At 39.9% G+C, this 27,073-nt stretch overlaps 2 protein-coding genes across 2 annotated transcripts in view; both read right to left on the bottom strand.

Annotated features, from left to right (window-relative positions):
* plod2 (procollagen-lysine, 2-oxoglutarate 5-dioxygenase 2) overlaps positions 1 to 12,452 on the bottom strand; it is a 29,676-nt gene extending 17,224 nt beyond the window's left edge. The window contains exons 1-3 of the mRNA XM_070853070.1: positions 12,241 to 12,452; positions 2,548 to 2,639; positions 1,459 to 1,595 (exon numbers count right to left, since the gene is read on the bottom strand). Coding sequence (XP_070709171.1) covers positions 1,459 to 1,595; positions 2,548 to 2,639; positions 12,241 to 12,343 — 332 coding nt within the window. The 5' untranslated portion in view covers positions 12,344 to 12,452. The remainder of the gene's footprint in view (positions 1 to 1,458; positions 1,596 to 2,547; positions 2,640 to 12,240) is intronic.
* Positions 12,453 to 21,854: 9,402 nt separating this feature from the next.
* Positions 21,855 to 25,261, bottom strand: LOC139221164 (phospholipid scramblase 1). The gene is made up of 6 exons (XM_070853079.1): positions 25,185 to 25,261; positions 24,412 to 24,454; positions 24,061 to 24,281; positions 23,704 to 23,865; positions 23,023 to 23,184; positions 21,855 to 22,498 (listed from the first exon to the last, which is right to left on the bottom strand). The coding sequence occupies exons 1-6, from the start codon at positions 25,251 to 25,253 to the stop codon at positions 22,469 to 22,471; spliced, it is 687 nt and encodes a 228-aa protein (XP_070709180.1). The 5' UTR covers positions 25,254 to 25,261; the 3' UTR covers positions 21,855 to 22,468.
* Positions 25,262 to 27,073: the final 1,812 nt, after the last annotated feature.

Here is a 27,073-nt window from a genome sequence, read left to right as displayed (position 1 = left end):
ATACAGTTATGTGTGTCCTCTTCCAGTATTTAACACAGCACTAAACACTAAAAGCCCATGTTTGAATAGATGTTTAATGAGGCACCAAACCCTCCACACTGCACTGTTTATATTCTGTATGCCATTGTTCCATTGGGTTTTTACCATTGATGTATTGGCTTTAACCCTCATCAAACCCACAAAAACCTATCTGAAAGTTGTACATGAGTAAGAGGACCTCCATGGATTGTGTTTAGAAATAAAGTAACCTCCCTAATTGGCTCAGTTTTAAGCTCAAAGGTCATCACTATACACATGACAAATATCTGCTAATTCCAAATGTGCACAGAGTGACTGATGTATAGCCAACTCACCCAAAACATTCTGGCTGTGAATGGCAATTGTGGTCTCCGTTTGAGGTATATTGCTTTTGAATTGCATGCAATCATTTTCTTTTCATTTTGGCAATTACATCCTGAGAGGCTCAACAACACAGTGAATGAATTTCAATTTCTCTTACTTTTCAGTAAGTAAAATACATACAGGAAACAAAATGTAAGGCTGTGACTGAATCAGAAGCCGAAACTGTCAAAACAGCCCAGGTGATCCGGCAGGATTAGAGATTTTAAAATATACTTGAATGGCTCGTAATCTTCTGTGAAGTACAGATGCAGTTTCTTACACTATAATCATTTCCTCTAAAAGAAAAAAAAAAGGAAAATGCATTCCAATTACCTGTTTCAAGGGTGTGACAACTTTGCACAGCAATTATAGCTATCATTATTCATGTGACACACTGCAGTAAGTATCATCATCTTCTGCTCTATTTGAGGAAATATGACATGCAAAGCTGTCATTATTCTAAACCACTCACATTAAGTCAGTAAAACTTTCCATTGGCCTTGAAACTCATAATTCAGCTACCTGCATGTGAAAGTTACTCTCCTCATATATTTGGCGATGCTCTATAATAATACCTTTACATGAATGAGGGCATTTTAGTGTTACATAACTGTGCAGAAACACCTCTCACTTGCTTTCAAAGCAATTATTATAGTCTGTGATTGTGAAAATTTGTTTAATGTCTAATGTATATATCTACACAGCAATTAAAGGTGTTTTGCATCCCTTTCCTGCTATGGAAATGCTTCATATTTCAAATCAAAGCTGAACTACTTCTCTTGTGCTGGTAGTGTTGATATGTTCGCCATTTTAACATAGAAAATGTGATCTCTCATTGATATCACTCTTTCACAGAAGACAGTGAATATTTAAATAATCCATCTGTAGGAATCACCAAACAAGGATTAATTTAGGCTTTGAGATATATTCCACTATCGAATAGATGCTCTCAACAATCTAGGAAAGGTACAGTGTCATTGGTCTGAAGTTACCATGAAAACAGTAAAGTCACATTGTCATGTCAAACTACATAAAACCAAAAAAAAAGCTAAAAAATATATTTGTTTGTTAACATACCTATCCACAGAAAGGACAACAAGATCCTCCTGGTCAGCCAGAGCCTCCATGGCCTCCTTCAGTAGTCTGACTTTTTGCCCTCCACCGATAGAGCGACCCACATCGCCACCCTTCCACGCTTCTCCCATTCCCAACACCTGAGGACACATGATGGACAAGTTGTAGAGTCCAACTCATTTTTTAGTCTTCAATTCTGATTTCTCAAACCCATTCTGGGATTCTCCCGGCGGGAGGAAAATTTTCACTTGACTTCCAATAGACAAGAAATTTCAACAAGCTTTCATAAATTTGAGCAGACTAAGATGGGTCCACTAATGCTAAAAAAAGAAGAAAATTACAGTTGGTTCAATAAAATGGATTAAAGAAGCTGCCTTGGAAAATAGAGCAATTATGTTACTCTACTGGCAGACTTTTCCCCCACAGTCTTACTGGTTTGGAACACAGCTGTGAATGAAAAACGCACACAGCTGCAGAAAGAGTGAGAGCCTTAGAGTTTAAGGCAGCTTCACAATGATAATCCACATGGGCTGAGTTACCTACGATACTGAGGTAGCATCTGCAGTGTCGTCAAATTGTCAGGTCCCTGTTATTCTTTGTTTACTATTGTAGTCTCATTGGTTTTGCTGTACAGAAATGGGTGAACATCAAGCCCGAAGGAACAATATAACAAGGCAAAGAATAACAGGGCATTGACAACATTAACTAATTTAGAAAGGTCCCTCGCAAGAATAATCATGAGTACGAGTAAGTATGTGTCTCCAGGGGATGGAATACAAACTGGTGCAGTAGGCATAGAGGCAGAGCACCACGCGAATGCTTGTGGTGCTCTAACACTTTTCTGTACCAAAACAAAGCATTTTCTACTGTTTGCTTTGACCACAGAGGGAAATTCTGGACACACAATGAGGAGTGTCCCTTTAAGATGGATGTTTTTGCAGCTTGTTGCACTTCATTGTTCCCTTTTAATAGGCCCAATCAGTGTGTCTTTAAAACATTTGGCTGTGGGTGTATGTGTGTGAGTTTAGTATCATTAGCCGGGACACACTGCACATTTTCTGGACAAACTATAGAACATGAGAACAGTCTTACCTTCACAGTGTAGTTGAAAAAGTTTGCAGACTGCATAAAGCGGAGGAAGCCATCTGTTTCCTTGGTTGCAACAGTTAGGACGAGTAACTTTTCTGAAAAACAAAGAAAAGCAAATTTCTACAACTTTACTTATGTGGCTTATCACATTTTTTTTTGGCTACCAAATTATAAGGGTGTGGGGGCAATTTAGACATTTTATGCTGTGAATTTAGAGCTTTTGAGAGCAAAATCTTGACATCCATTGTCTATTGTTTGATGCTTACATTTTCATGTACATATATATATATATATACGTATTGAGTTTCTGTGAACCATGTTCCTTGTAAACCTCAGACCTATGTCAACAAAACGGTAACTATATTGTTTATCAATCTAAACCTAAATCTCAAATTAGGAACTGTAGTTCTGATTATATTAAAAAAACACAAGCATATTTTTAAACACTGACTCAACAGTTTCTCTATTCTTGGGTTAAAATAACTCCCACAAACCTCCAGGACATTTCCAGTGGCCATGGGTGCTGAAGTCTGAGGTTTGACGAAGGGTTAGACCATATACAAATTAGCACCACAGCCTCATGTGAAGCTAGAGAGAGGCAGACTAAACCCACTAAGCTAGTTTTCACTTGTTCTATTATGTTTTCTAAATCCAGCTGGGGGTGGACTTGATTAAAGACAGCAATCTGTGATTGCGAGTCAAGGAAGGAAGCACCTTGGATCTCTAGATCTGGTTCACGAAACTCTTAATATTGTCTGAAGGGGGAGTGCTCATCCATTTCAAGTTTCCAAAAGACACATTTGAAAAATGTACAAAAAAAAATTTCTGTGCTTGTAGTCAGGCCAGCAAAAAGTTAATGGCACTTTAATATGGTTTTATAAAGCCACTTGAATACTAATCCTGCTTTTCATGCTTTAGAAACCTTCTGCCTTCGATCTGACTTCTATTTAATATACAGCACTATGTTCCACTAAACCCTAGTAAAATATTTATTGGACCATGGTGAGCAGAAGTGTGGAAGAGAACCATAAGGGCCATATAAAAGTGCTCTCTGCTCCTGAACTCAGTCAAAGAGCTGCATGTTTGGAATACAAAGATCGACAGATTATCATTTTTGTCATTGATCATTTGTCTTATTGACTGTACAGCAAATCTCACCATGCACATAAAGACTCAAGCTATAAAAAGAGTGGAATCACTTTCCATGTGGCACAGTTCTCGTCATTCCAACTGAATGGTCCTACAAACCCATTATGGCTGCCAAAGAGGGCAAAAGTTAGGGATATAAACAAATCCTAAAAAAGGCCATCGGAATAAAAAATCATACAGCATACTTGAAAAGCCTAAGTCCTATTATTTGTCAGCAAAATTAAAATCACTCGTCTCCCACCCACTCGCCCACTAAAGTGCATTTATAAGCACCCTCCTTGCAGCTCTTTTCCATCCATTTCCTGTCAGTGTGACTTAGCCATTCTCTCATCCCAGTCTAGCCTGTGGCCCTGTCAAGGCTCTAATAGCCATTCCAGTGCTCCTCTGACACAAAGGTTCTGTTACAGGTTGGAAATAGTTCCCTGTCTGCCTCTAACGTAAGAGCATCGGATGATATATGACACACAAGTGGGCAGATTCAGAACGTGAGTTTCACTTAAGCACTGCACAAGGGGCAGGGATGTCTATTATGGGCCACAGGTGTGTCCTGTTTTTGTTCTTGGTTTGAAGACTGAGGATGATTAAGCATTGTGCAGGGAGGGAATGGTGTCTTCAACATTTGGGAAACACATGGTCTGTAACTCTATAAAACATGAGATTTAATAGGTTTCAGGAGAGATTTAAATGCTTCCTATTTCCCTACATCAGACTATTGCACTTTCACTGCATTTTCGCTGCGTAAAACAAATCTTGGGCAAAGCTGTGGGGAAAACTATTCGACCATCTGATAAGCAGTCATGACTAAGTATACTGCTGCCAGTATTTTCTGCTGGGATTTCTTGGCAATATTTGGAAAGCTCCATGAAAATTCTCTATTACATAATACTGTAATTACAGCCAGTGCATACTAAATTAGTTTTTGTGTGTACATAAATTGGGAATTCATCAGAAGGAGCAGTTTGTGCAACTATAGATAGCTGCAGGTTGTGATCCTTGCTCTATTCACATGTAATGAAAACAAAAACACTGACTTTCCTGTGATGTCAGGGAGCCATTTCCCATCAGGATGAAATAGGCTGACAACTTACACCAATTACCCCTTGGTGACTTTGCTCTGACCTGAACCACACACTTTCCTCTCGTCGTAAACATTCAGGCCACATGAGTACATCCCAACAAGCAGGCTCCCAGTTAATTACACCCTGGGGATGCAAACCACCTTTGATTTAAAAGAAATGAAGCAGGAATTCTTATTTTCTTACATTAAACTTGTTCAAAAAGTGAAAAGTCTCACTCATGGCTTTTCCATACACAATTCCTCGTGAAAAAAAAATCCCTTAGGATTCACAGTGTCCTCCTGTGAACTATGGCTGGAAACCTTGGCTGGTTATTATGTTAGTGCCCTCAAATACAACACACAGCACATTAAACTGGGAGATGTCAATAGATCTCTTTATGTCCAGATTTTTAGCTGTCCATCACTTACTGTATCAGGTCATTCTCTTGAAATAAGTTTGGCACAATGTTGTAGGACAAATAGTTAAATTGCACATCTAACTATATGGGTCACATTGGGTCCTATATGGGTCCTATACACACCTGAAGTGCAGATTTCATAGAACTGACTTTCACCCATGTGACATTACACTGCTAACATGTCGTGCTTCATGCTCCAAAAGACCCCCAAAAATATGTAAAGGGTTCACTCTTTCAGATGTTATCTGAAAATTACATAGAGGATTGAGTGTACAACCGGCAGATGCAGCCACCTAGAGTGGCTGGCTGGGCAGGACAGGACCCTGGCAGGTCCACCTTTGCTGGGCCTCTGCTGATACTTCTGTGAAATTAAATCCCCCTTGATGACATAGTGAGCATGGCACCCTAACCCTAACACACCCTTGTCAGGAAAGAGGAGGAGGGGGGGGACTTTGAGTGGCTAGGAGTTGGCTTGGAACTTTTTCCCAGCAGGATGCCAGCCGAGAGGCCTTTGGTTGGGAGTAGCAATTCTGAGTGGCTGCCACTGAAAAGTCTACAGTTAACTGATGTGGCATCGGTCATCTGGGAAAGTCTCTTGGGGCAGTTTTGGCTTCTTCAACAGATCGGTTCCATGAACACCTTAGGTAATATTTCCTCACATACAATTAACAATTAATGTGGTATACCTTTCAGGTCAATCCCTGATTCCACACTATTCAGTTTGGATGTTTGCTTCCACTGGTGTTCATCATCTACAAGCTCAGTTTTAATTTTTCTGTGTACTCAGATGACACTGAATTTTACACGGACAATATGCACCCACTCATTCTTTAAATATAAATCTTAGGTGAACAACCTGTGAATTACTCTTGCCGATTTCAATTTTGATATGCATATTACCAGAAAACGTTCATATCATTCACAAGATTTTGCAAATGTCCAACCTTGACTCAATGCTATGCTATTCTATACATCTTCTTGCTTGCTGTAAACTCTCCACTATATTAAGGAACAAAGGCTTTATTTTACTATGATAGCTCATGATTCCATGACTGCTGGTCGGTGATAGGCTTTTAGCCTTGAGTCCTATCATTAAAAGTAATAATTTAGTCACTCATCCGGTGTAACCAAAAATGCCTCACTTGATTAACTTTCATGCAACTTTCAGACTGTGTATCATTTTGTCAGTACAGAAGGTCATAATTGCTTCATTGTTAAAATTAGACACCCAGTAGGGAGAATACTAATTGTTTTAGGACAATAGAAGTAAAAATCCACCTTTGAATCCAATTCCAAAATTTAATCATGGGACAATTGTCCAGTCCTTGGATATGTTTTTTTATTTAAATACCATAATCACACTGATAATGGAGCATAGCTGGGAGACAGGTGGCAACACTCAAGAGGACAGGGTTATAGACAGACAAGATTTTGGACGCTTAGTTTGTAGCGAGAATAAACACCGCACATTCTCACGTCAGTTCTGTATGAACAGCCCACAGAAGGAAAGGAATGTAGCTCATACAGTGCTGTTGTAACTCCTCTCCAAGAAAGATATGGACGGCAAGTGGTCTCACTCTCACTCTCGCTCTCACTCTTTCTCTGTACCACATGGGACTCAGCCGTCTAGGTAAACTTTCACACTTCAATGAGCAGAAGTTCTGTCTCACTGGCTGGAGCTAAGCTTAAGTAAGCATTTGTTGCAGAACAGAAAGAGGTATCATGGGAATGTGCCCTGGCATTGAACACAAGGATAACAGGATCTTTCCTCTTTGATGAGACAGTCCTGGCCAGTGAACACAACCCCCCTGTTTTTTCTATTTTGGTCATCCAAGTAAATAAACAAGTGTTCAGTGTTCACCTAAAAGCTCACAAAAATTATCCAGAAAGTGTCTGGCAAAGGAAAATGCAAGTAATTCAGTTAATATCCCACATTCTTTTGTCCTTGCATCAATTTGACAGAGCCTGCTTTTAATTTCCAGCTAAATCAGAAAACTGTGGTATTTATATAGACAGAAAAAGGGTTACGAATTCAGACATGGGATTGCACAGTGATGCTTAATTCTGTTTTTTGGAGTGCGATCCTGAATGTAAATAAGAAATAGGCACAAAAATCAATTTCTTTACTGTTAAGTCCTCATATTTGTAAATCTGCTTTCCATTCATCTCTCTGTCTTCAGCTAAACATAGATGATACCCAACCTACAGTAATTTTTAAAGGTTTTCCAGCTTGAGAATACATTAGAATTTTAATGTGACTACAAGCAGCTCTGGCAAAGAAGTGGCACTTTTGATAAAAGCCAGGAGCCCCTAGACATGCAGACATTTCTTTTTTCACCTAAAGAAATACCATTGTTGCTACCTAGGTGAAAATCATGTGTTTGCAATTAGCTGTAGTGACCAAATTTGAGGGATGGATACCCAAGGGAGTGGAAAACTCGCAGGTTGGTTAGTCGGACATTATTTTAGGTGTCCACACTAAAACACAGTTTATTCTCTTGTGACATTTCAAAGTCACCATAATTGACAGAACACTCGATTTCCATAATTCAAGAGACATGTAATGCATCTGCAGAAAAAGGCAATGTTTTCAATTACACATGTCAAACCACAGGCACTTCGGCCTTAGGATGTGGCATGATGTCATCTGCAGTGGGCCAGGAAGCAATTTTGTAGTCTCATCACACACCATTTTGCATCAGAAATAGCTTATTTACTTCACTCTACAAAAACAACTATTATGTTGGAAAGAAAACCCAACTACTTTAATGGGGTTTATGTCATGCAGCGCTCTTGTCATCAGTAATGATTACAGTTAGAGTCATTTCCTCTGTTGGCCACAGCCCAGTGTCAGTGTAGAGCTTTCTGTCCTCCATTGTTTGCAAGAACACATATCTAGTTTAACTCAGCATAAGGTTAATTTTACACTGTGTACTTCAATCAATTCATTATTTTTGCACTGAAATGACTGCAAGTGGGAAGCAGTGCACAAAATTTGCAATATAAGCTATTACAGTTTAATAATATTTGTTGCAAAGGTGGTGTGAGCCAAGCATTTTAATGTACAACCACCTGCTGGTGCCTTTGAAACGACTCGCTTCCCCACACGGAAAGGGAATGCTTTAAAGATAAGCTGTGAGCTGCTCCATGAGTGCATGATTTGGCATCGGCACAGTCTTCACAGCTAGATGATTTATTTTAACATGATTCAGTGATTGGTAAAAGTAAACAGAAATTGTGGGCTCAAGAAAAGACATAAAAAAACATATTTTTATTACTTTATTACTTTGAAATATTGCTACTGGAATAAATGTTTCATTAGTGTATCGATTACCTAAAGCAATAACCTAGAACATTTTCATCAAATGTCTTTGTTGGTTTCTCTCCAGTTTAGATGTATTATAGTTGTCATTCAATCAAGGGCAAATTTCCAAGTACAAACTGAAAGTTGTTCATGCCTACCTCTGAAAATTGAACACAGATCTATAAACTATATCACAGATGATTAATGCTTACAATTAAAAACAAAGTTTCTGAGTTTGAAAAATGAATTTCATTTGAATGCTACAGTCAGTCAGTTGTATCAAGACAAGAATCAGCCAGCTCTTGCCAAAGATCAACAGCTGCTCAATTCTCACTCTCAGACAGACACGATTTAAATGACTTCCTAGGAAGAACAATGAGATATTTGTACTGTAGCCATCGCCCTGACAACATAGCTGAAATATCATCTGTTTTCAGAACAGCTTAGGAGGAAGACTGTGCATCATGGGAACTGTCAGCTTGATATCCTGCTGCTCTTATCTGTTTGATAGTTGCCAGAAAATACCTCAGAGAAAGCTACGAAAAAAGAGACAGTAAAAAAGCAGACAACACAGCGCATATTTGGCTGCAAAGGAGGCACAGAACCAACCTTGTGGTGATATAGTGACAATGTTCTAAGGCATGATTACAGGCTTGGCCTGCCAACAGGGTTTGTTAGTTTGTTAGACTGGAATTACAGGCAGTATGGAGCGCTATTATATAGTATATAAGGCATGGACAACTTTAGGTGGAGTTTCCTTTTCTTCTCTATAAAACGTTCCCTCGGTGATCAGTGATGTCTGGGAAAGGTCTAATCTAATGACGCCTATTCTATGGGACAGACCAGATCTCACTGAGTGATGACATTTATCTTAGTCTCCCACATTCGCACACACTCATCAAGAAATATGGCCCTGTAACAGTCAGGAATACGAAAATTGCTTCCAACTAAATAATGTTATCATCTATTTATGAAAAATCGTTGATATGAAACAGATCTCCTTTAGATCACCTAAGCTTGACAAAACATTGTTTTCAACGTCTGTAAAATGACTCTGAAAGCAACTCCAGTGATCTAATCAAATCGATGTAAAATAAAGCTTTAAATGAGGGTTCATGTACAAACTAGTCCGTCTTGGATTGGCAGTCATTTGGCTAAAGGAGTCGTGCACAGAGATATGCACAGGCTTAGAACACCACATGAACTACGTGTTAAATCCACTATATATTTTGTCAGAAGTGCTGTTCACACAGTCAGTCAGAAATAAAGTGAAAGGCTCCTTTCAGATGGCTGGACAGTGGGGGTCTACGCCGCCCATTTTTTGTAACTTTCCAAAGCCGACAAACCGGCAGCCACGTCCGCTGTTCACAGCGACTGGCCAGGTGGGCATAGGTGAGAAATGGGCACAGCTCTGCATTCCTGCTTCCACTGCCACTTTTCACCGCTGTGCACTTAGAGAAGAGTTAGAGGAAAGGTATCAGAATCTGTATCAAGTCTGATCCAACACTCTCCCAACATATCTACTAGCACAGCTGGCATTTAACACAAATACAGAAAATATTAATACCTGTATGCTACCTGTAAATGTACCATATTTCACAGCCTTTTTCATTTGTTCCTCTCTATCCACTATTTCTACCCTGTAATACCCTGTCACTATGATGACCAGCATTTAGCTCAACCGAAAAGGACAGTCACTCTCAAACTAGATCTCCATTTTGTTCTTCGTTTGTGGTAATTTGCTTCACTTTTCATCATAATACTCTGCATCCATCTTTCTTCAGGAAGATGGTGGAGGGGGGGGGGTGACTCACCATGTTGATATTCCACACAATTAACACATCATATAATAGGTGTAATGCACAAGTGTTTCTGACATTATGATCTAGGCAGGCCCCAAAAAGAGTGTTTTATCGTTATGTTCCAGTCAAAAACAAATGACTTCACTTGGATTGGAAAAAAGATATAAACAAAGGAATTTCTGTGCTACGTATTTAACTTAGACCAATAATGCGTTGGCTTATGCAATGTGTTTTGCTTCTTGGGTTTGAATATTTGGCATGTGCTTCAAAAAAAAAAAAAAAGAGATACTGGAACACTGCAGACTATTCATGGAGTTTTACACTGCATAATGGAGTCAGTAGAATTACATGCCAATGCCTTGTTGTGTGCATAGAAATGTCTTTAGTAGTTAAACAATAAGGAAATGGAGCAAAACTAGCCTGGATCACAGTTTGTGATCTTGCACACTGAAGATGTTATATGCCAAAACATCTTTTCATGATGCTCCTTTGGTAAAGAAAAATATGAAAAAATGCATGTTTAGTTATGTGTTATGATCATGCTTTTTTTTACTCTGGAGAAATCAAATCTATTTGAACCAAAAATGCCTCTGTGGCTCCAAAGAGTGTTTCTGCTTCTCATTCAACTATTGTAGCAGGGTGGCCTGATCTTTTAGTAAGGATAGTGGATCATATGTCATATAAACTCTGTAAATATGGCACCTGGTTAAACCTACAGGATATAATACATATCAGCCTCATTAAATGAAATGGTTATTATATTCCTAAACATATGCTAATCCAATTTAACTCCATCCACAAGAAATTTAGTAGGTTAAGTGTGTGCGTCCCGAGTTTTATCACGTTAATCTTGTGCTATAATACCTCCAGGGTGCACTGACAAGGCTTTTAGAAGTAAACACTTTAACCCTATTAAAGTTAATGTGGCCAAAGTGTGAAAGACACCCAGTCAGTCCAGAGGAGAGGACAAACTGAGCCTGTGGAGACTGAAGGCAGCTGTTGTGCCCTGATAGTGGACTGTCTCCCCCCGGCTAAATGCATTATTATAAAAGTACCAGACTTCCAGACTTAACTTAAACACAAGCCCACAGTAGTTATGACACCAACACAGGTATTAAAAACCATATGTATCCACTTATGCTGTTGTTTGTAGGTTTTTATAAGATTCCCTGGACCTGTGAAAAGAGCTTGGTTTAACTGAAATGATTTTAGAGCAATTTAGAGCAATTTGGCCACAGCATCACGCTAACAGAGGAGGGGTTTTCTAACAAGTCCATAAAGCTGTGACACATGGGGAACCATAAACCCATACATGGACAGAATATAGTTGGTCTCAACAGCTGAGCGCTCAAGCAGGTTGTACTTGGCTCTACTCCACGATCCTTCAATTATAACAGGTTTACAACTGCTTCTCTGTTTCTCAAGCACATAATTGCTTGTCTGCTATTAAAATCACACACTAATGGATTTCTGATCCGTGCTAAAACCGAGGCTGATAACTGTGCGACCGTGCTGGGTTGTTTTTTTCGCCCCAGCCCAGATGCAAAGGAGACAACAAGTGAAACCATCAAAGACTCGCCTCCAATTGGTTAGTTATTTCCCGCACTGACATTTTACGGCTTGACATCTTGTACATAAAAGCCGCTGCTGCTTGCAGCCAAACAACATAAAGTAAAAACAGGACTGTGACAAACCGCAGACGGTGCTTTTGTGTCGCGCACTATCATGTAATTTAAATGTCCAACATACTGTGCTGTAAGTAGGTCCGCGTCCCACACACACACAGGGAGCCGCAGACATGCAACCTGCACCTCTGCACAGTAACATCATGTCAAACTGCATCCTCCACGATGCACAAATAAAATGACAGCACTGAAACCATCAGACGCGCGCACAATAAAATGTGATGCAGCTCTGTGAATTATGGCGACCCCCAAACAGCGACAGGAAGGAGAAAAGTTTTACCTTTAGGAATAGGCGCAGGCGCTTGAGGTGTTTCTGTTGGGGGGACAGAATTTGCAAACTTCAGCCAGCATGAAAACACAAAACAAAACTTGAGGTACTCCATTGCTGTTGCAGTGCGTGTTCTCGGACAGGACTGGACTGTCACCTCCCCAGCCCGAGGATCAGCCCAGGAGGGTGCTAATTTACGATCTCGCGATAATAAAATAATGAATAATGATAATAGAAATAGAAATGTAAAAAAAAAAAAATCCTGTGGTTTTCTGGACGAGCCGCTCTGCAGACAGCTCTGTCGCTCCGGAGAGTGGTAGAATAAGTACTGCGATTCAGGGGAATTAGAGCGCAACAGGCGTGGTTCCTTAATTGCAACTTGAAGTGAAGTCCCAGCCCATGAGGAGACACAGTGGATAGTAGAGATAACGGTATTCACCCCCCCGACACAGGGTCGTCCTGTGCGAAAGTGTGACAAAGCACAGCTGTATTTGAACCCCCCCCCCCCCTTGACTGTTAAACATCCTTCCCCTGGTCCCCTCCCCCTGAGCACCCAGCGCCTGTCTGACCGACACAGCTCCCCCTCTACTGTACACCCTGCTCATAAGAGACTTTTCATCCAGCCTCATTAGTGTAAACCGTGGAATAAAACTGGTTGCTGAAAAAAAATGTTGTAACTGAAGGTAGAGCTCATTTTAGGTGTCCCACATTCTGTTAACCACCTAAATCTGTGACAGTTCATTGTGGTTTTAAAGACATAAAGTCATATGTTTAGTAAAGGTGTAGTAGTACGAAATGGAACTGCTAATGTAAAATACAGTTGCCACTTGAGCATTGTGTTACTTTCCACGATTTCCTTCATCAGTCAATTAATCATTTGCTCTGTAAAATGCCAGAAAAACAGTGAAAAATACCCAGTGGAATTTCCCAGAACTCAAGGTCACATCTTTAAATTGGTTTTGTGCCTGACCAAAGCCCAAAAATGTTTAGTACACTATAATTAAAGCAAAAAAAAAAAAAAATTACCAATATGAAATTGGAATCAGAGACTTTAGGACACTGATTACTCAGTTAACCAACTAATCTCATCTGCTCTACTTTCCACCATTTGTAGGTTACAGTAGGTAACCCCGTGACGTCATCTAGCCAGTGACAGAACTGAATATCAAACTGTTCATTGATACTGCAGATGTTAGAGCTGCTCCCGCTTCCCATCAGCGGTGTGCTGTACACGCACGGGAGAGAGAAAGATGAAGAGGAAAACAGAGTCCAGAGATTAAATCCAGCTTCCATTTACTGTCGGATTGTATCTGTGTCTCCCGGTGACTCAGCTGACCTTGAAACCAACACTTTGTCTCATTGCTTTCTCTCATTCCTTATTAGGAAGGAACAGACTTGCCCCCCCCAGGCTCAAACCATTCTGGTCTGGCAAACGCTTTACATAGCAGTTGCGTTGACTGCCAATGCCCAGATTGTTCTACTCAATGACATCACCGGGTTCATGTTTTTTTTTTGCATGCGGGGGGAGCTGAAGCCGAGCTTTTTTATGAGATAAATTAGTGAGGCCCTGATAAACCCTGAAAATGTAGAGCCGTTCCAGGAAACCCCCACACAGAGTACTTGATCTGGACTTCAGCCGTTCTTTTAACCGTAGTTCAAGCTACTAAATATACTACCAATGATACTAACCTGAGCGTTTTATGGAAATCAGTGTGTCATGAGAAAATTACTACTTCAAATCTTGCTGTCTGACTGTATCTCAAACAGAAACACGTTCAACAAAAAAAGGTAATCCCCCCCTGCTGTGAAACTCAGACAAACACAAACCGAGTAAAAACACAGCATTTCCAAAGGTATCAATCTTCAATCATTTGCAATCAAAAAGAGCCCTGAAGAATGTGTGATTTAACAGCTCGGTGATAGATATCTAACAGGGGCTTTTGCCCTGTGGGTTCGTGAGGGAACTCTCTGCAGCTGGAAAATATGTGTTTGTGGTACAGAACCTCAAGCTGCATGTTGGCAGTGTTTGTATAGGGAATGCTCCATGTCTTGCTTCAATTCGCTCGCTCAAGATTAAACACCCACCAAACATTTGGAACAGCCGGTGAAATGTCCTCTGGATTCAATTACACCCTTACAAAATGTCCAGAAGTTATATGAGTGCTTTCATATCCCAACAGAGTCCTGTGCTTAGAGATATGGGATTTTGTAGAGCCTCCTGTATAAGACGCATCATTTACTATTCTAAAGGCAGGATTTGCAGAAATGTTTTACAGTGCACATGGTGGTGGCAGTGGCACTGATGCCATATTTAAATCTGGGATGCAAATTGTGGTGTGGGTGAGAAAATTACATTTAATTACACAGTAATTGGCAGATACAGAAGCTAGGAGACTGCTGCGGTAAGTGGGGTGAGGACGGAGCAGAAAGCCAGGAGCTCATCAGGACAATGAGGCATACCTGCATATAATTAACCCCACTCTATAGCTGCCTGGGTATCTGTAGAAAGTATCCGACTTTGGAATGCAGCGCACACATACCTACAGCTAAATACAGCTGTTTATCAACCTTAAAAAGGGGTACAGACTGCGCGGAACCATTTAACAGCACAGGTGGCGCGAGCCTTGAGCCTGCGTTTTCATTTCGGCTTATTTCAGTGCCAAATAAAACACACAAGCCTGCAGCCTCCACTGTCCTTGCATTTGTAAAAGACTAAACAGTGTTTCAGCTTCCTGATGACAGTAGACCATGCTCTATTTTCAGCACTGCTGTGGAGACAGTGGGTTTACAGGCGCAGCTTAAATTTAATCAAGCCGAGAGAAAAAACAGATGATCCATTAGGGAGGCAGACTGTAGAGGAGGGATGCTCAATATTGAACATAAAACTAAAAATCCCCATGAGGAAAAAGAGAACTCAATGAGAAAAGGGACACATGGGAAATGAAGCCGAAATTGTTCCTTTAGTCTTCCGTTGTTTGTGTTTTTATGACCATCAATAATATCCATCTTATGATCTAAAAAACAATGTACTGCTTATGTGTGTCTCCTTTAGGCGATATCTACACCAAAATCACATATCTGTCAGTGGCTGGGACACACCTTGGATTTCTTTCTACTTTCTACTCTATTTTTGGCGTAACCCACTTTTGGTGGTACAACCGGATGGTTTTGCCATTGCCCTGGTGAGTCACTTGGTCCCCTAATCCCTACTTGAGAACCCACAATTGCACCATGATTGTAAAAGAATGGCTTTTTTATTTTTATCCCAAATGCTTTGATCACTCCACTGAAAGTTAAATTACTAGTCCAGATCAATGGAAAGCACAGCTCTCCCTTCCCCCAGTCAGCTCGTCTTCCTTAGAATTTATCTTTACGTCATCCCCTGCTCAGTTCTGCCTATGTTGGTCCCACTTATGAGGCCACAGGGATTGCTGGGAGGGGGCAAGAAAAAGGGTTTCATCAACACCACATTTAGTCTTAGACCAAAGAACTTTAACAAGCACAGCAAGTACATTTTTAATGTCACCCCAGAGTGTAGCCACAAAGGGGAAGTGATTCGACATGGATTAATTCACTTTGATCGCGGGCGGTCTTTCATCTATTGTCTCAAACTACAAGCCTGAGCTGACCGTAAAGACATGAGCAGCAATTTATATTAAAAGCACAGCTGAAGATGTTTGCAATTTTCAAACCTTCAGCCCTATAAATTTGCATTTCTACTGGATAGACTGGGGTGTTTGGGTAGTGTTCCTTGAAAATTACACATAATGGGGTCTTCTGCTAGCCTTTTATTTGGATGTCATCATTAGGCAGCAATGTAAAAACCACAAGGCTTCAACCAACGTTCCAGAGGTAGGCTGAGGAGAAGAAGATTCAACCTTGCATTAAGCCTGTCCTTCCAGTGCCACTGTATTGCCATAAAAGACATGTTTATACACCAACCACTTTGCTTTGCCAAATACATTTGGAAAAAACATAGTTTTTGCCTGGACTGCACTTACTGACAATGATTTTTCCAGTCCAGGAAGGGTGACTTCTTTAGACTTCCCAGAAGTCCCAGGGAGGAGGTCAGGGAGGGTGGTTTGATGTACGAAGCTCAGGACTTTGACACCATAGCCTCAGATTCGGGTCCTGTGTCCCACATGTTGTGAGGACTAGCTGCTTAAACATTTAGTAAAAGTTAGGTTTTGGTTCATTTTTGGTTCAATCTTGTAAAAAGTCAGTGCATCCTGTCTCATGATTCAACTTTGTGTTATTGTATTTCAGTACTTCATGAGAACTATGACCTTACCGTGACCTTTACCAAGTGCCTTGAGTTGCCTAAATATATACATAACAACACTTACCACCCTATAATTGCCAAGCAGCATGTATTGTAGATAAAACAAAAGCAATACTTAATTACTTTGTTGAAAAAAGTGTAATTTAGTGGCAGCGTGTTTGCCACAAAACATATTTGCTATTGCAAATAACTTGTGTTTGAGCATCCCCTTGGGGAGATGGTGTTGGTGTGGTCTAAAATGTCTTACTGGGAATGCAGAGTAAAAGTAAATAACCATCCCCCATTTTATATTTTACATCTGCTGTCACCCCCAATTGTGTGTATATGGTGTTTTCTTAGGCGGCGTTTGCACAGATGTTGCTTTAGCCATTTGTTTGTCACAGTGGGTTTAAAGCACAGATAGCAGAAATTCCAGATACAGTATGCTGTTTGCAGTGAGCAGGCTACACTCTGTTCTCAGTGTGTGCTGGGATCCAAAAGGAATCAGAGGAGTGTATTTTTTGTTCCATGTTGACCAGAAACAAAGTTTCCTTTTGTGTCTGGTTTGTTATCATAACCCTAACAGAAAACAGTCCAAATCAGTCTTCACAATGCCTTTTAAAATTCATTTTAAGGTCTTTCAATCCCCAAAATGTGGGGAGTACTACAACCCAGCAGTTAAATGAAACAAACAATAGAGGAACCTCAACCCACAGCCGCATGTGTCAGTAGTGTAAACATGATACATGGCATAACACATGGCTCATTTCATGGCTAGTTGCCCCAAATGACACATCTGCTTCAATCACAGAGGCACGTTGAAGTTATTTGCGTTGTTTGTTTGCATCCCCTAACTCCCATACTTCAAGTTCACTTCCAACCCGTTGTGTCATTTTGAAAGACGTGTGACACAAAATGATCACACAGTTTATGGGCTGTAAAGCTGTAATATGTGTTTAATTATAAGGCAAGTCAATTAAATTGGATGTTGCACAAAATAGAATCCCACATTCTGTAGCCCAGGAAAAAAAAGACATCTGTGTTTTTCCCAGTCTGGGACATCTCAGTCAGCAAATCACTGAAGTCACATCACTTGTGTGTGTGGTCTAGATATCTAATTCACAAGGAATGTACAGTTTCTTGGTAACATGTTATCTTGCAGCAGATCCTGAAATGTATGGCCTTTTACAGAATAACCCCAGAGAGTGTGATTTCTATGGAAATCTCCACAGTCTAAGCAAAAGGAAGAAATTAGTCTTCAAGGAACGCAGCTGTTTCTGTTCTTGCTTCAACTGAGTTCCCAGTGAAGTTACTTCAAATGTGGTGTCAGAAGGAGTTCAAAAGTGCGAGTTTAAATCTTTACCGTACCAACCAAATACCAAAATTACAGCAGCAATTAATGTTGTACTATAGAACCCATAGAAATGGTGGTCAAGATACACATGAAGCAAGAAAATTTAGCTAAAAGATGGCTTTATGTTTTATATATTTTTTGTAGATAGTTGAGAGAAAAGGCTGCACAGTACTGCAAATTTAGCCTTGTTTGTTTGTTAGGTAACTAAAAAGCGTCAGTCTGTCATAATGTGTCTTCTAATGCACGTTGATTTGGATCCAGATGCATAAACAACATCTGTTATCAAAAGTAGAAATCACTCAGAGAGCACACACCTCTGCCAGAGGTTTTCCATTCAAATTCAAACTCCTCTGCTTTACTTAAATCTTAATTTTTTTTCTCAGGAAACTATTTCTCACTATTACTAATTATTTCAAAATGATTTCATCTTGAGGACAAAACTTATGCTGATAGCAAATTGAGTTCTCTGGTGATTAAAGTGATTAAACAGCACAAAGGGTCAACAGACAGTGACACAGCCCAGCAGGGCTCTGATCTAAATGCTACAGTGAATACTACATGCAAACCCACTCACAATAGTAGCACGCTAATGTGCTAGCATTTAGCAGGTATAATGTCTAGCGTGTTTGCCATGTCAGTTTTGCATGTTAGCATGTTAACATTTGCTAATACCACCAAACAGCAAAAGTACAGCTGAGGTTGGTGGGAATGTTATTCGGATATGAATAAAAATATTGAACAAATTAGATTTTGTTCTGATGGTGAAGCTAGAAGAAAAGTAAAGGGCAGACCAACTGACAGACTGACACTGACACTAGCATTTTTTTAGTCATGCCGCCAGCATGGCTAAAAAAAGTTCTCATGATCACAAGAAAATGGAAGCAGAAACCATCCCTATCCAGGTCCTCTCTCACATTGTTTTCCAACCACAACCATAGCTATAGCGCTCAGAGCTGCCTCATATATTCCATAAAATCATGCCAAGCAGGGTTGGAGTTACATGGGAGTCAGTGAGAGATGAGCTCCCATGAAAGCAGTAAAACTGTAGATGTCACTAATACATTACCAACAGCCATTATTTTAATCACAAATAATGTACTTTCAATGTAATGTGTATTATTTCTGCTAATGAGATAATTACGCTAAAAGACACCTGGTTTTCAAAAGAATTAGATGCTACAGTGTGGCTACAGTGTGGCTACAGTGTGGCTACACACCAGTTGTTGCACATAGTGGGCTGCTGTGTGTGCCGTCATGACGTTCATGACATTTATCATTGTGTAAAAATCATTATCACAAAATAAAAATGGTTACGACTCGCATAAATACCGTTCTTCAGAAAGCCTGAGATGGTGTGGTGCAAGACCTATGGGCTAAAATGTTTTAGATTACATGAGAGTCAACACAGTAGTGAAAATGTCCGTGAATACTCTGACATGAGCCCCACCGAAATATGAAAGAGCATTTCCATCATGGTGATTTTTTTTAGATCTTCTGTCAATTAAAGGTCATATGTCATTAAAAGCAGCTATTTCGAAGACGTAGCAGTTTGTGAAAAGAAAATCACTGCATTAGCTATTCCAAACTGCACCAGAAATTGCAGTGATTTAAGCCAAACCTTCTCTTCAAGCTTTGCTCTTTACTTGGCCTCAAAGTAGCTCTTTTCATTGATGTGTGATTAAAAAAAGCTTATAAAGGCCGTTTTAAATGAGAGTTCCTTAGGTTACACCCAAGGTTAACAGCCTCAGGTTAATGGCTTACTTGAAAAGGGAGAAAACGAAATGTTCTCATTTCCTTTTTCACGTTATCCCTCAAGGACATCTTTGTCTGACGTAATCGGCCTAATCAATTTTTGCTGCAAAAAGAAAGTTAACATCCACACTTCACAAGGACCATTCAAGAAAATTGTTTTAGAAAGGTGAAAAGCAATTACAATTGCTAGTGAACTCAACTAATTAACAAGCAAGGCTCAGTGGTTTTACATGACCATATACAAGGTCAGAGCACTGTAACACTCACGGTTACACAGCGTATCGAAGGGACTATAGCTTAAACTGTCCTTAATGACTACTATTGTTTGAAAAATGTTTTTGAAAATCAGTGGTTTTTAACCCCTTGAAGGTCCTCAGAAATAATCACGTTAAAGATCCTTACACACATAAATGTGTATGCATAAAAACAAGCCATAAAAATGTTAAAAATCTTTCTTTTTTTTAAATTTTTTTTAAATAGTTTTTTAGACCAGCATCAGCCCTAATCATACATATCAAATTTTAATTAGTTTTTTAAAAAATTAACCCTTAAATTGCCATGTTTTTGTCATGATGCGCATCATTTTATGGTCTAAAATACGCAAAAAATACATGAAAAAAATTGAGAACTCTGAAAAATTCACCATCTTGTAAAATTATAAGCAATATGCATGAAAAACTGATAAAATATGCTAAAAATAAAAATCACAACACACTAGAAAGTGCTGAAGACCCTCAAAGGGTTAATGACAAATGCATTTGGTGGTTGGAGAAACAAAAAAAACAACTGCACACATCACAATGTGATTTTTTATTGAAGTGTTTCCATTGAATATTTGCACAACTTAAGCTTAGCTCACAGAGTTTGTCTGCATTCGTTTGCATGACTAAATTAGTTATTAGTTCACAGTATTAGTGCAAAAGTAGAAGAATAAGTACTTTAAATGTTTAGTATATAACTGACTAGGAATAGCGAAATTCCCTTTGTATCACATTCTGACTTTAATTTTTGGCTTTTAAACACAATCAAAGAGCCTTCAGAGGATGTACCAGCATCTTATACTATTAATGAATGCAACCAAACAAGACATGCCAATTGATGAAGCTATCTTAATAGCAAGAATGTAATTCAAATGTACTTAAATTGAGTAGTTTCTCAACAACCTAAACAATGAACAGAGAATAGACAGTGAAAAAACATTCATCTTACGTACTTAATATTTATTTAGTCTTCCAGTTTTAAAATATACTGCTCATACAGGGAGAGATAGATCCACTTCCAGTCTTCTACAAACAAGACGAGATATACATTGGCTTTCTAACTGGCAGTTTATAATACTTTTTTACAAAAATAAAAGCTGTTACGCTTTTAAGACTTGCAAGATTTAAGAAAAATGACTTACGGTAGACGTTTTTTTTCCACTTTTCCAGAACCACACGACATACATGTGGATAAAAATGCTTTTAGTCATGATTATAGAAAATAGGTCCTCATGGCCTTAATGTTGATGTAGCACATAGATAATGGCTTTGCTACAGTATTTTACTTTATACCATCGCTAATCTGACTGGTTGTCCATTGAAGCTTGGTGCTCAGCAGCGTCAATGGCCATTTAATGGAAATTAAAATTTGATTTAACTTGTGCATTTTTAATGCATGTGGAGCTGTCACGGCGTGTGTAATGCAACAGTGAGAAAGACCAGCATTCAAATTGATACACCTGGAAATGTATGCAAATATGGATTTTTGGACGATTTAATGTACAAAACCTCCTCCAAAAATGATTTTATATACTCATAGTATCAGGTGCAGGTTTGTAATTCTTAGAACCGGCAATAACCAACACTATAATACAGTAGCATGCATTTCAACCTGAGTTTGTCCAAAAAAAAATACAATGTCATCAGACACTAATATTAGAATAAAAACCTATGGCATAAGCAGGTATTGAGTTTGTCCATTTGTGATGGGAAGGGTTATACTTAAATGAAAAGCTAGCTCCCTCTTGTGGACAAGACTGGGACCATACAGCAAGATATAACCCATCTGTTCCCAAATAAACAACCTCTACAGACTTAACAATGCATAATTATTATGGCATTGAAAAAATCTCATTGTATCTTATATGATAGTTAATGTTTCACACACAAGTACACTCAAAGCATACAACACACAAGCAGGCACACAAAGCTGTGCACACGCACACACACACACACACACACACACACTTCTCTATGTTGACAAATTCTTAAACAGACCAAAATATAAATCAAGAAATAAGAGCATCGAATATCTGACCTACAAACTACTACATTACATGAGTCCTTCAGTTCTCACACAACATAGCTACAAACATAGTGTTCTATTTAAATTAACATCATGACTATTAATGTGACCAAATTACATAATCGGTATTTGGCTGACCCCTTTAATGACACCAATATTTCTCTCACAAACTGTATAACAGCACTTGCCTGTAATAGTGGTCCCTATTCATTGACTTGTATTTGCATGTTATCCGTCAATTCAAGTTTTTTTTTTGTAGTAACTGAAGGTTCTGGGCAGAGACCGGCCCAGCAACCATAATGTAAACACAAATGAAAACCTCCCCAAAAACAGTCTAAAAACACTGCACTGTGCACTCACAGCCTGGTAATGTGTTTGAACAATCAACCTGAGCAGCTAAGACTAAAACAAACCTTCTATTTCATTGTTCATGCAAAATAATAACATTTAGGTACCTTCTGGTACTTTCTCTAAACAGTCCGTTTGAAGGTTGTTCTACGTTAGGGCATTTGGGACTGATCATTATGGCTTTATGGCCTTGTTCTTCCAGAAATGTTGGATGCTTACACAGATATCCTGTTTGGCTCCTAGTTGGTGGTCTCAAAGAACATGAAATCCTGACGAGAGAAAGAAAGTGTTAATAGAAAAGCAAAGTTATTAGTTTTGCACAGAACTAATTCCTTATTGCAGTTAAAACACAGTATATCTGACAAGATGTAGAATTTATCCACCAATATGTCGCTGCCAAATCAGCTGTGAAAGCATGCTGGGATTTTAGCATTTAAGCATTTCAGCAATGCGACTCGTGCTGCTACAGAAAGTAGCTCTGATAAGCTGTTTTGAATTTGTGGTGATTGGGGTTTTTCCTCATTTTCCTCAAAATGTAAGCTAAGTGTTGGGAACATGAAGTTTCTGACTACCAGTCGAGAGAAACACAAAGCTGCAAAGCTGCAAAGCTGAGTCATTATGAGGCTGCTGCATCTGTAACAGCCACAAGTTGGCAAAAGTTACCCTTATTTTACTCAGTTTCTCAAAAGGAAATGTACAGGAATGTAACTGGACTTATTTAACTAAGTACTCGTGTTACTTTTTTGACTTGGTGATTAACAACTAAAGACATAAAAATGATTACTTGACTTACAATGAGAAAACATGCACCGATCATTACGGCCTTCATTCTCACATCCAGATCCATGGGAAACTGGATACCAAAGTTGTCTGAATCTGTGAACGCTTCCCGAAGAAGTCCTGTCCACTGCTTACTGATTTTCCCAATCTTACTGACTTCATCCATTGTCACAATCTGCAAAAGGAGTTACAGAGAAGAAAAACTGCTGACATGTGTTGCGTTAGGATGAAGATCAATCCCCAAACTTGTTTGGTTTTATTGGAGGGAGATCATGGAACACTTCATCATCCCATCCAATTTCATCTTTTTGCCCACTGCCACAGCAGCTTGATTTTTGTCTTCCCAGTAATGTCTTCAAAGCAGCTAAGGAGGAACCGGGATGGTAATATCATGCTTCAGTTCCCCCTCCCCTGGGTCTGGTAAAAGGTCTGTATCACTGACCCAAATCCCCTTCATAGCTCAATCTAATAAAACCAGCTGATCCGTGGAACAATGGCCACACTGTACCACATAAGAGCGTGCCCTGTGCGATGGCTTCATTCAAGCTACAGCCCGCTCTGATTGGAAACATATTTCCTGGCTCAGTGCTCGAGGAGGATCCCTTACAAAAAATAAGTCCAGAGGTTGATAATGTTACCGTGTCGTGTTATGTTTTCACAAATTTAATGGATTTCTGTGTTTAGACGAACCCACCTCAAAGTCAACATCTGGAAGGCAGCTCCATCCACAGAAGGGCCCATGGATCTTCAGCACAGGCTCGGAGTGTTCGTTCGCAACGATGAATTTAGGGGAGAACGGGTGCCACTGTTGTATAACGTACCCCACTGTGTTACCGGGGGGAGCCTGCACCTCCAGCTGAGTGAGGGATTGTGGGAGAACAGAGTGTGATTTGTAGTCATATCCGCCCCAAGAAACTGGGTTTTAAGAGAACGTGTAAAAACGAGATGACGTCAAGTGTAAACAATAACAGATGTGGCGAACGGTGCTCAGGCTTGTGAAGCGCTGCGTTTCACGAGCACAAAGCCAGCATGTCTTAAAGGTTTCGCTCACCTCTTGTAGACAGCAAGGGAAGAAGCAAGACATGCACTTGAGTGGCCTGGTGACGGTGATGACCTCTTGTCCAAAGTTGTCGAGGACGTGGATGGTGAAGGGGCGCATGGGACCACAGCACTGTCGGCTCAGGCAGTCGTTCTCCTCGACGGCGTAGAACACATTCTGGCCCATGACGTTACGCACTTCGTACTTGTTGTTGCTTTCGAAACCAACAAGAGCTGAGTGGACGAACAATACGTATGAAAATGTCAGGTGCTGAGCAGATCCTGCAAAACCCGTGCGTACCAAGCACAATTGGCAGCAGGAATGATATATTTTCTGACATCAGGGCATGGCCACGTGCTTTACCTTCAACAAGCTCGACTTTCTGTTTGATGAGTAGCTGATCCACCTGGAGAACCAGATAACCACAAACACTGGATTCACATTCATGTATGTAAGTCTTTTTAAATGCAGCAGTACAGTGGTGTTGGTGTAGCTGGAGGGTAGGGCTTAGAAAAGCTGGCAAAAATCCTGCTCATATTTTGCATCTGGCCTGTAAAAGATGGTGTAGCCACTGAGCTGTTAAAGCTGTGTGGTGCAGAATATAAACATACCCTGTTGGGTCACTTCTTTTTCAGTGGACTTAAATATTGTTTTTTATTTCTGTAGACATTTTTATGTATCTCTAAATCACAGCTGGTGTGTATGGAGTCTCCAATAGAGAAAGTGTGCACATAGGACAGTTTTTGGGCATCCAATCTGCAGCGTCAAATAACCAGCAACTCCCTTCCCAATAGAGCCTCATAGCAGCAGAAGCACAGGTGTTACCGATAACATTAATAAAATAAATACACTCTCAGGCTGCCTGGGACACTAAAATAGAGCAGAGCCATTGTTATTTACGTCATGCCAAAATATTTTTTATGAAAAATGCCTGCATTTGTAATTATAATACATTTTTCCTCACATTTTAGGTGTGAGATGGCTGATGATGAATATTTAGGGGACAAAACGGAAGATAATACTTTTCCTTTTTCTTCTTGGTGAACAAGTGAGCAGACTTTGTGACACTAACATGCATTACTATCATTAAAGTTTTGCAAGGACAAAATAAAATCTTAGACAGTGATATTTCTCACCTGAGTCAGGTATTCTAATCCTGGTGGACAGCCTGGTATTCCCGGACTGGGCACAGTATACATATTCATCTTGTCGGACTGGAGGGGGGGGTGGGGGTTGCGAGACCTGTTGATAAATGGAATGTTTTAAACGCGTTATAGCGCCATCTTGTGCCTATTTTGGTGACGCTCATAAACAAATGGCGATACATCGCAGCAGAAGGGGGACAGCGCTCGGTGCGTCTGTCTGCTGGATGGTGAAAATAAGCGGACAGCCTTGTTCTCGGTGCCGTTTATTGAGGTGTGATCGAGCTGTCAAGCTGCTCGTCCACAGCCTGGAGGAGCTGCAGACTGCAGACCTACATGGCGGGCGGCGCACACATAATCTTGGTCCTATCTGGAAGTGACGGGGGCTTCTGACGGGCGGCAGACACCCCCATGAGAAATCCTCTTACTCCGCTTGTTTACACATAAACAGCAGGCCTAAAGCCAACACCGGCCGTCTCCTCTATGTATGTAGGCCACGTCAGCGCAGATCCCCGAGACTGGTGATGATTAAAGTGCCATGTTTACTGAATATGAATGTTTCGTGAGCTGGTGAGGAGAGCGCACGCCGAGGTTTCATCTGCCTACTTTTTTTATTCAAAGGAGACAAAGCGACATGTGAAAAGCGACGAGCTACAGCATCAGCACAAACATTACAGCCTCTACGGTTTATATTAGCCACTAAACAGACAGCTGGTTTATCACAATGGATCAGAATTACTCACCGATAATTTCACCTGCCACTTAAAATAATAACAGGCCACTCCGGAACCAAGCCTATGGAATAAACCTTTAATCTCATTGGTCGACGTCATCGTACTTCCCATTTTCATGCACCAATCACGAGCCGGGAGGTATAGAAGCGAGCTCAACAGAAAAGAGTTCACTATAGAAGAGAATACCATAGAACATATCAGGCTGGGAACATAGAGAGCATATTTATAGTATATATAGTTATATAGCATATATAGTTTGTTACATTTACAGGAATCAGTTGAAATATCTTTTACTGGAATTTCTTATTAGTAGGCACATGTTACAGGCTTTAAAGATGTGTTACTGGGCATATTTGAGAAATATTTATTGTGTAAATTAACAGGTTTAATTTTTATCCTTCAGATTCACAAATAACACAGGCAAGCGTAGCAGAGCAAAGAGGTATTTAAGTTTTGTCTCATATTACATGCACAACACTAAGGGATTTTGTACAAAAACAATGTTTATATTAAACTCCGACACCTACATCACAGACTGTTATTTTTTATAGTTACAGTTTCATTATTTTGCTGTATGTCTATTGCTGTGACTTTTATTGTGACACGTTGTGGCACTCTTCATGTTCTATCAAACAATATACTATACTGTCAGAGCAATCAAGATCACTTCTCTACCCCCCTATACCCGCCCCACCATACACACCAGACATTCACTGACACTCATGCATACAGAAAGCTGAAATTACCCATCTACATGTGAAAGCAGGAGTGGAAAAGACAACATGACCTCCCTATGGTGAACATATGGACACTCTGGAAACCTGATATGACGCTGTCAGATCTTGTTGAAATGTCCATCTCTGTTCTTTCACACGAAAGTTACTGATAAATCCATTAAGCCACATTTTTATTGCAGGGGCCTCCTTTTTCAGGTGCATAAGGATATTCTTTGAAAGCTGTGATTAATCTATGGGAGGAGGTATGGTGCACCATATGGAGCTGTGGTGGGGCTTCCCAAATATTAGTGTCATTTCTGAGATGGTACGGCACATTTTCTAACGTGTATATGTAATTCATTTGCCTTTTTATACACATTCAAGATGGTCTACAACAATTTAACAGAAAGAGTGAATGACAAATACTGACCTG

Source organism: Pempheris klunzingeri, chromosome 21 (genome assembly GCF_042242105.1).
Source record: "Pempheris klunzingeri isolate RE-2024b chromosome 21, fPemKlu1.hap1, whole genome shotgun sequence".
Classification (NCBI taxonomy): Eukaryota; Metazoa; Chordata; class Actinopteri; order Acropomatiformes; family Pempheridae; genus Pempheris; species Pempheris klunzingeri.
Note: the sequence above shows the minus strand (reverse complement) of the source record. Positions and strands in the feature narration are given on the sequence as shown.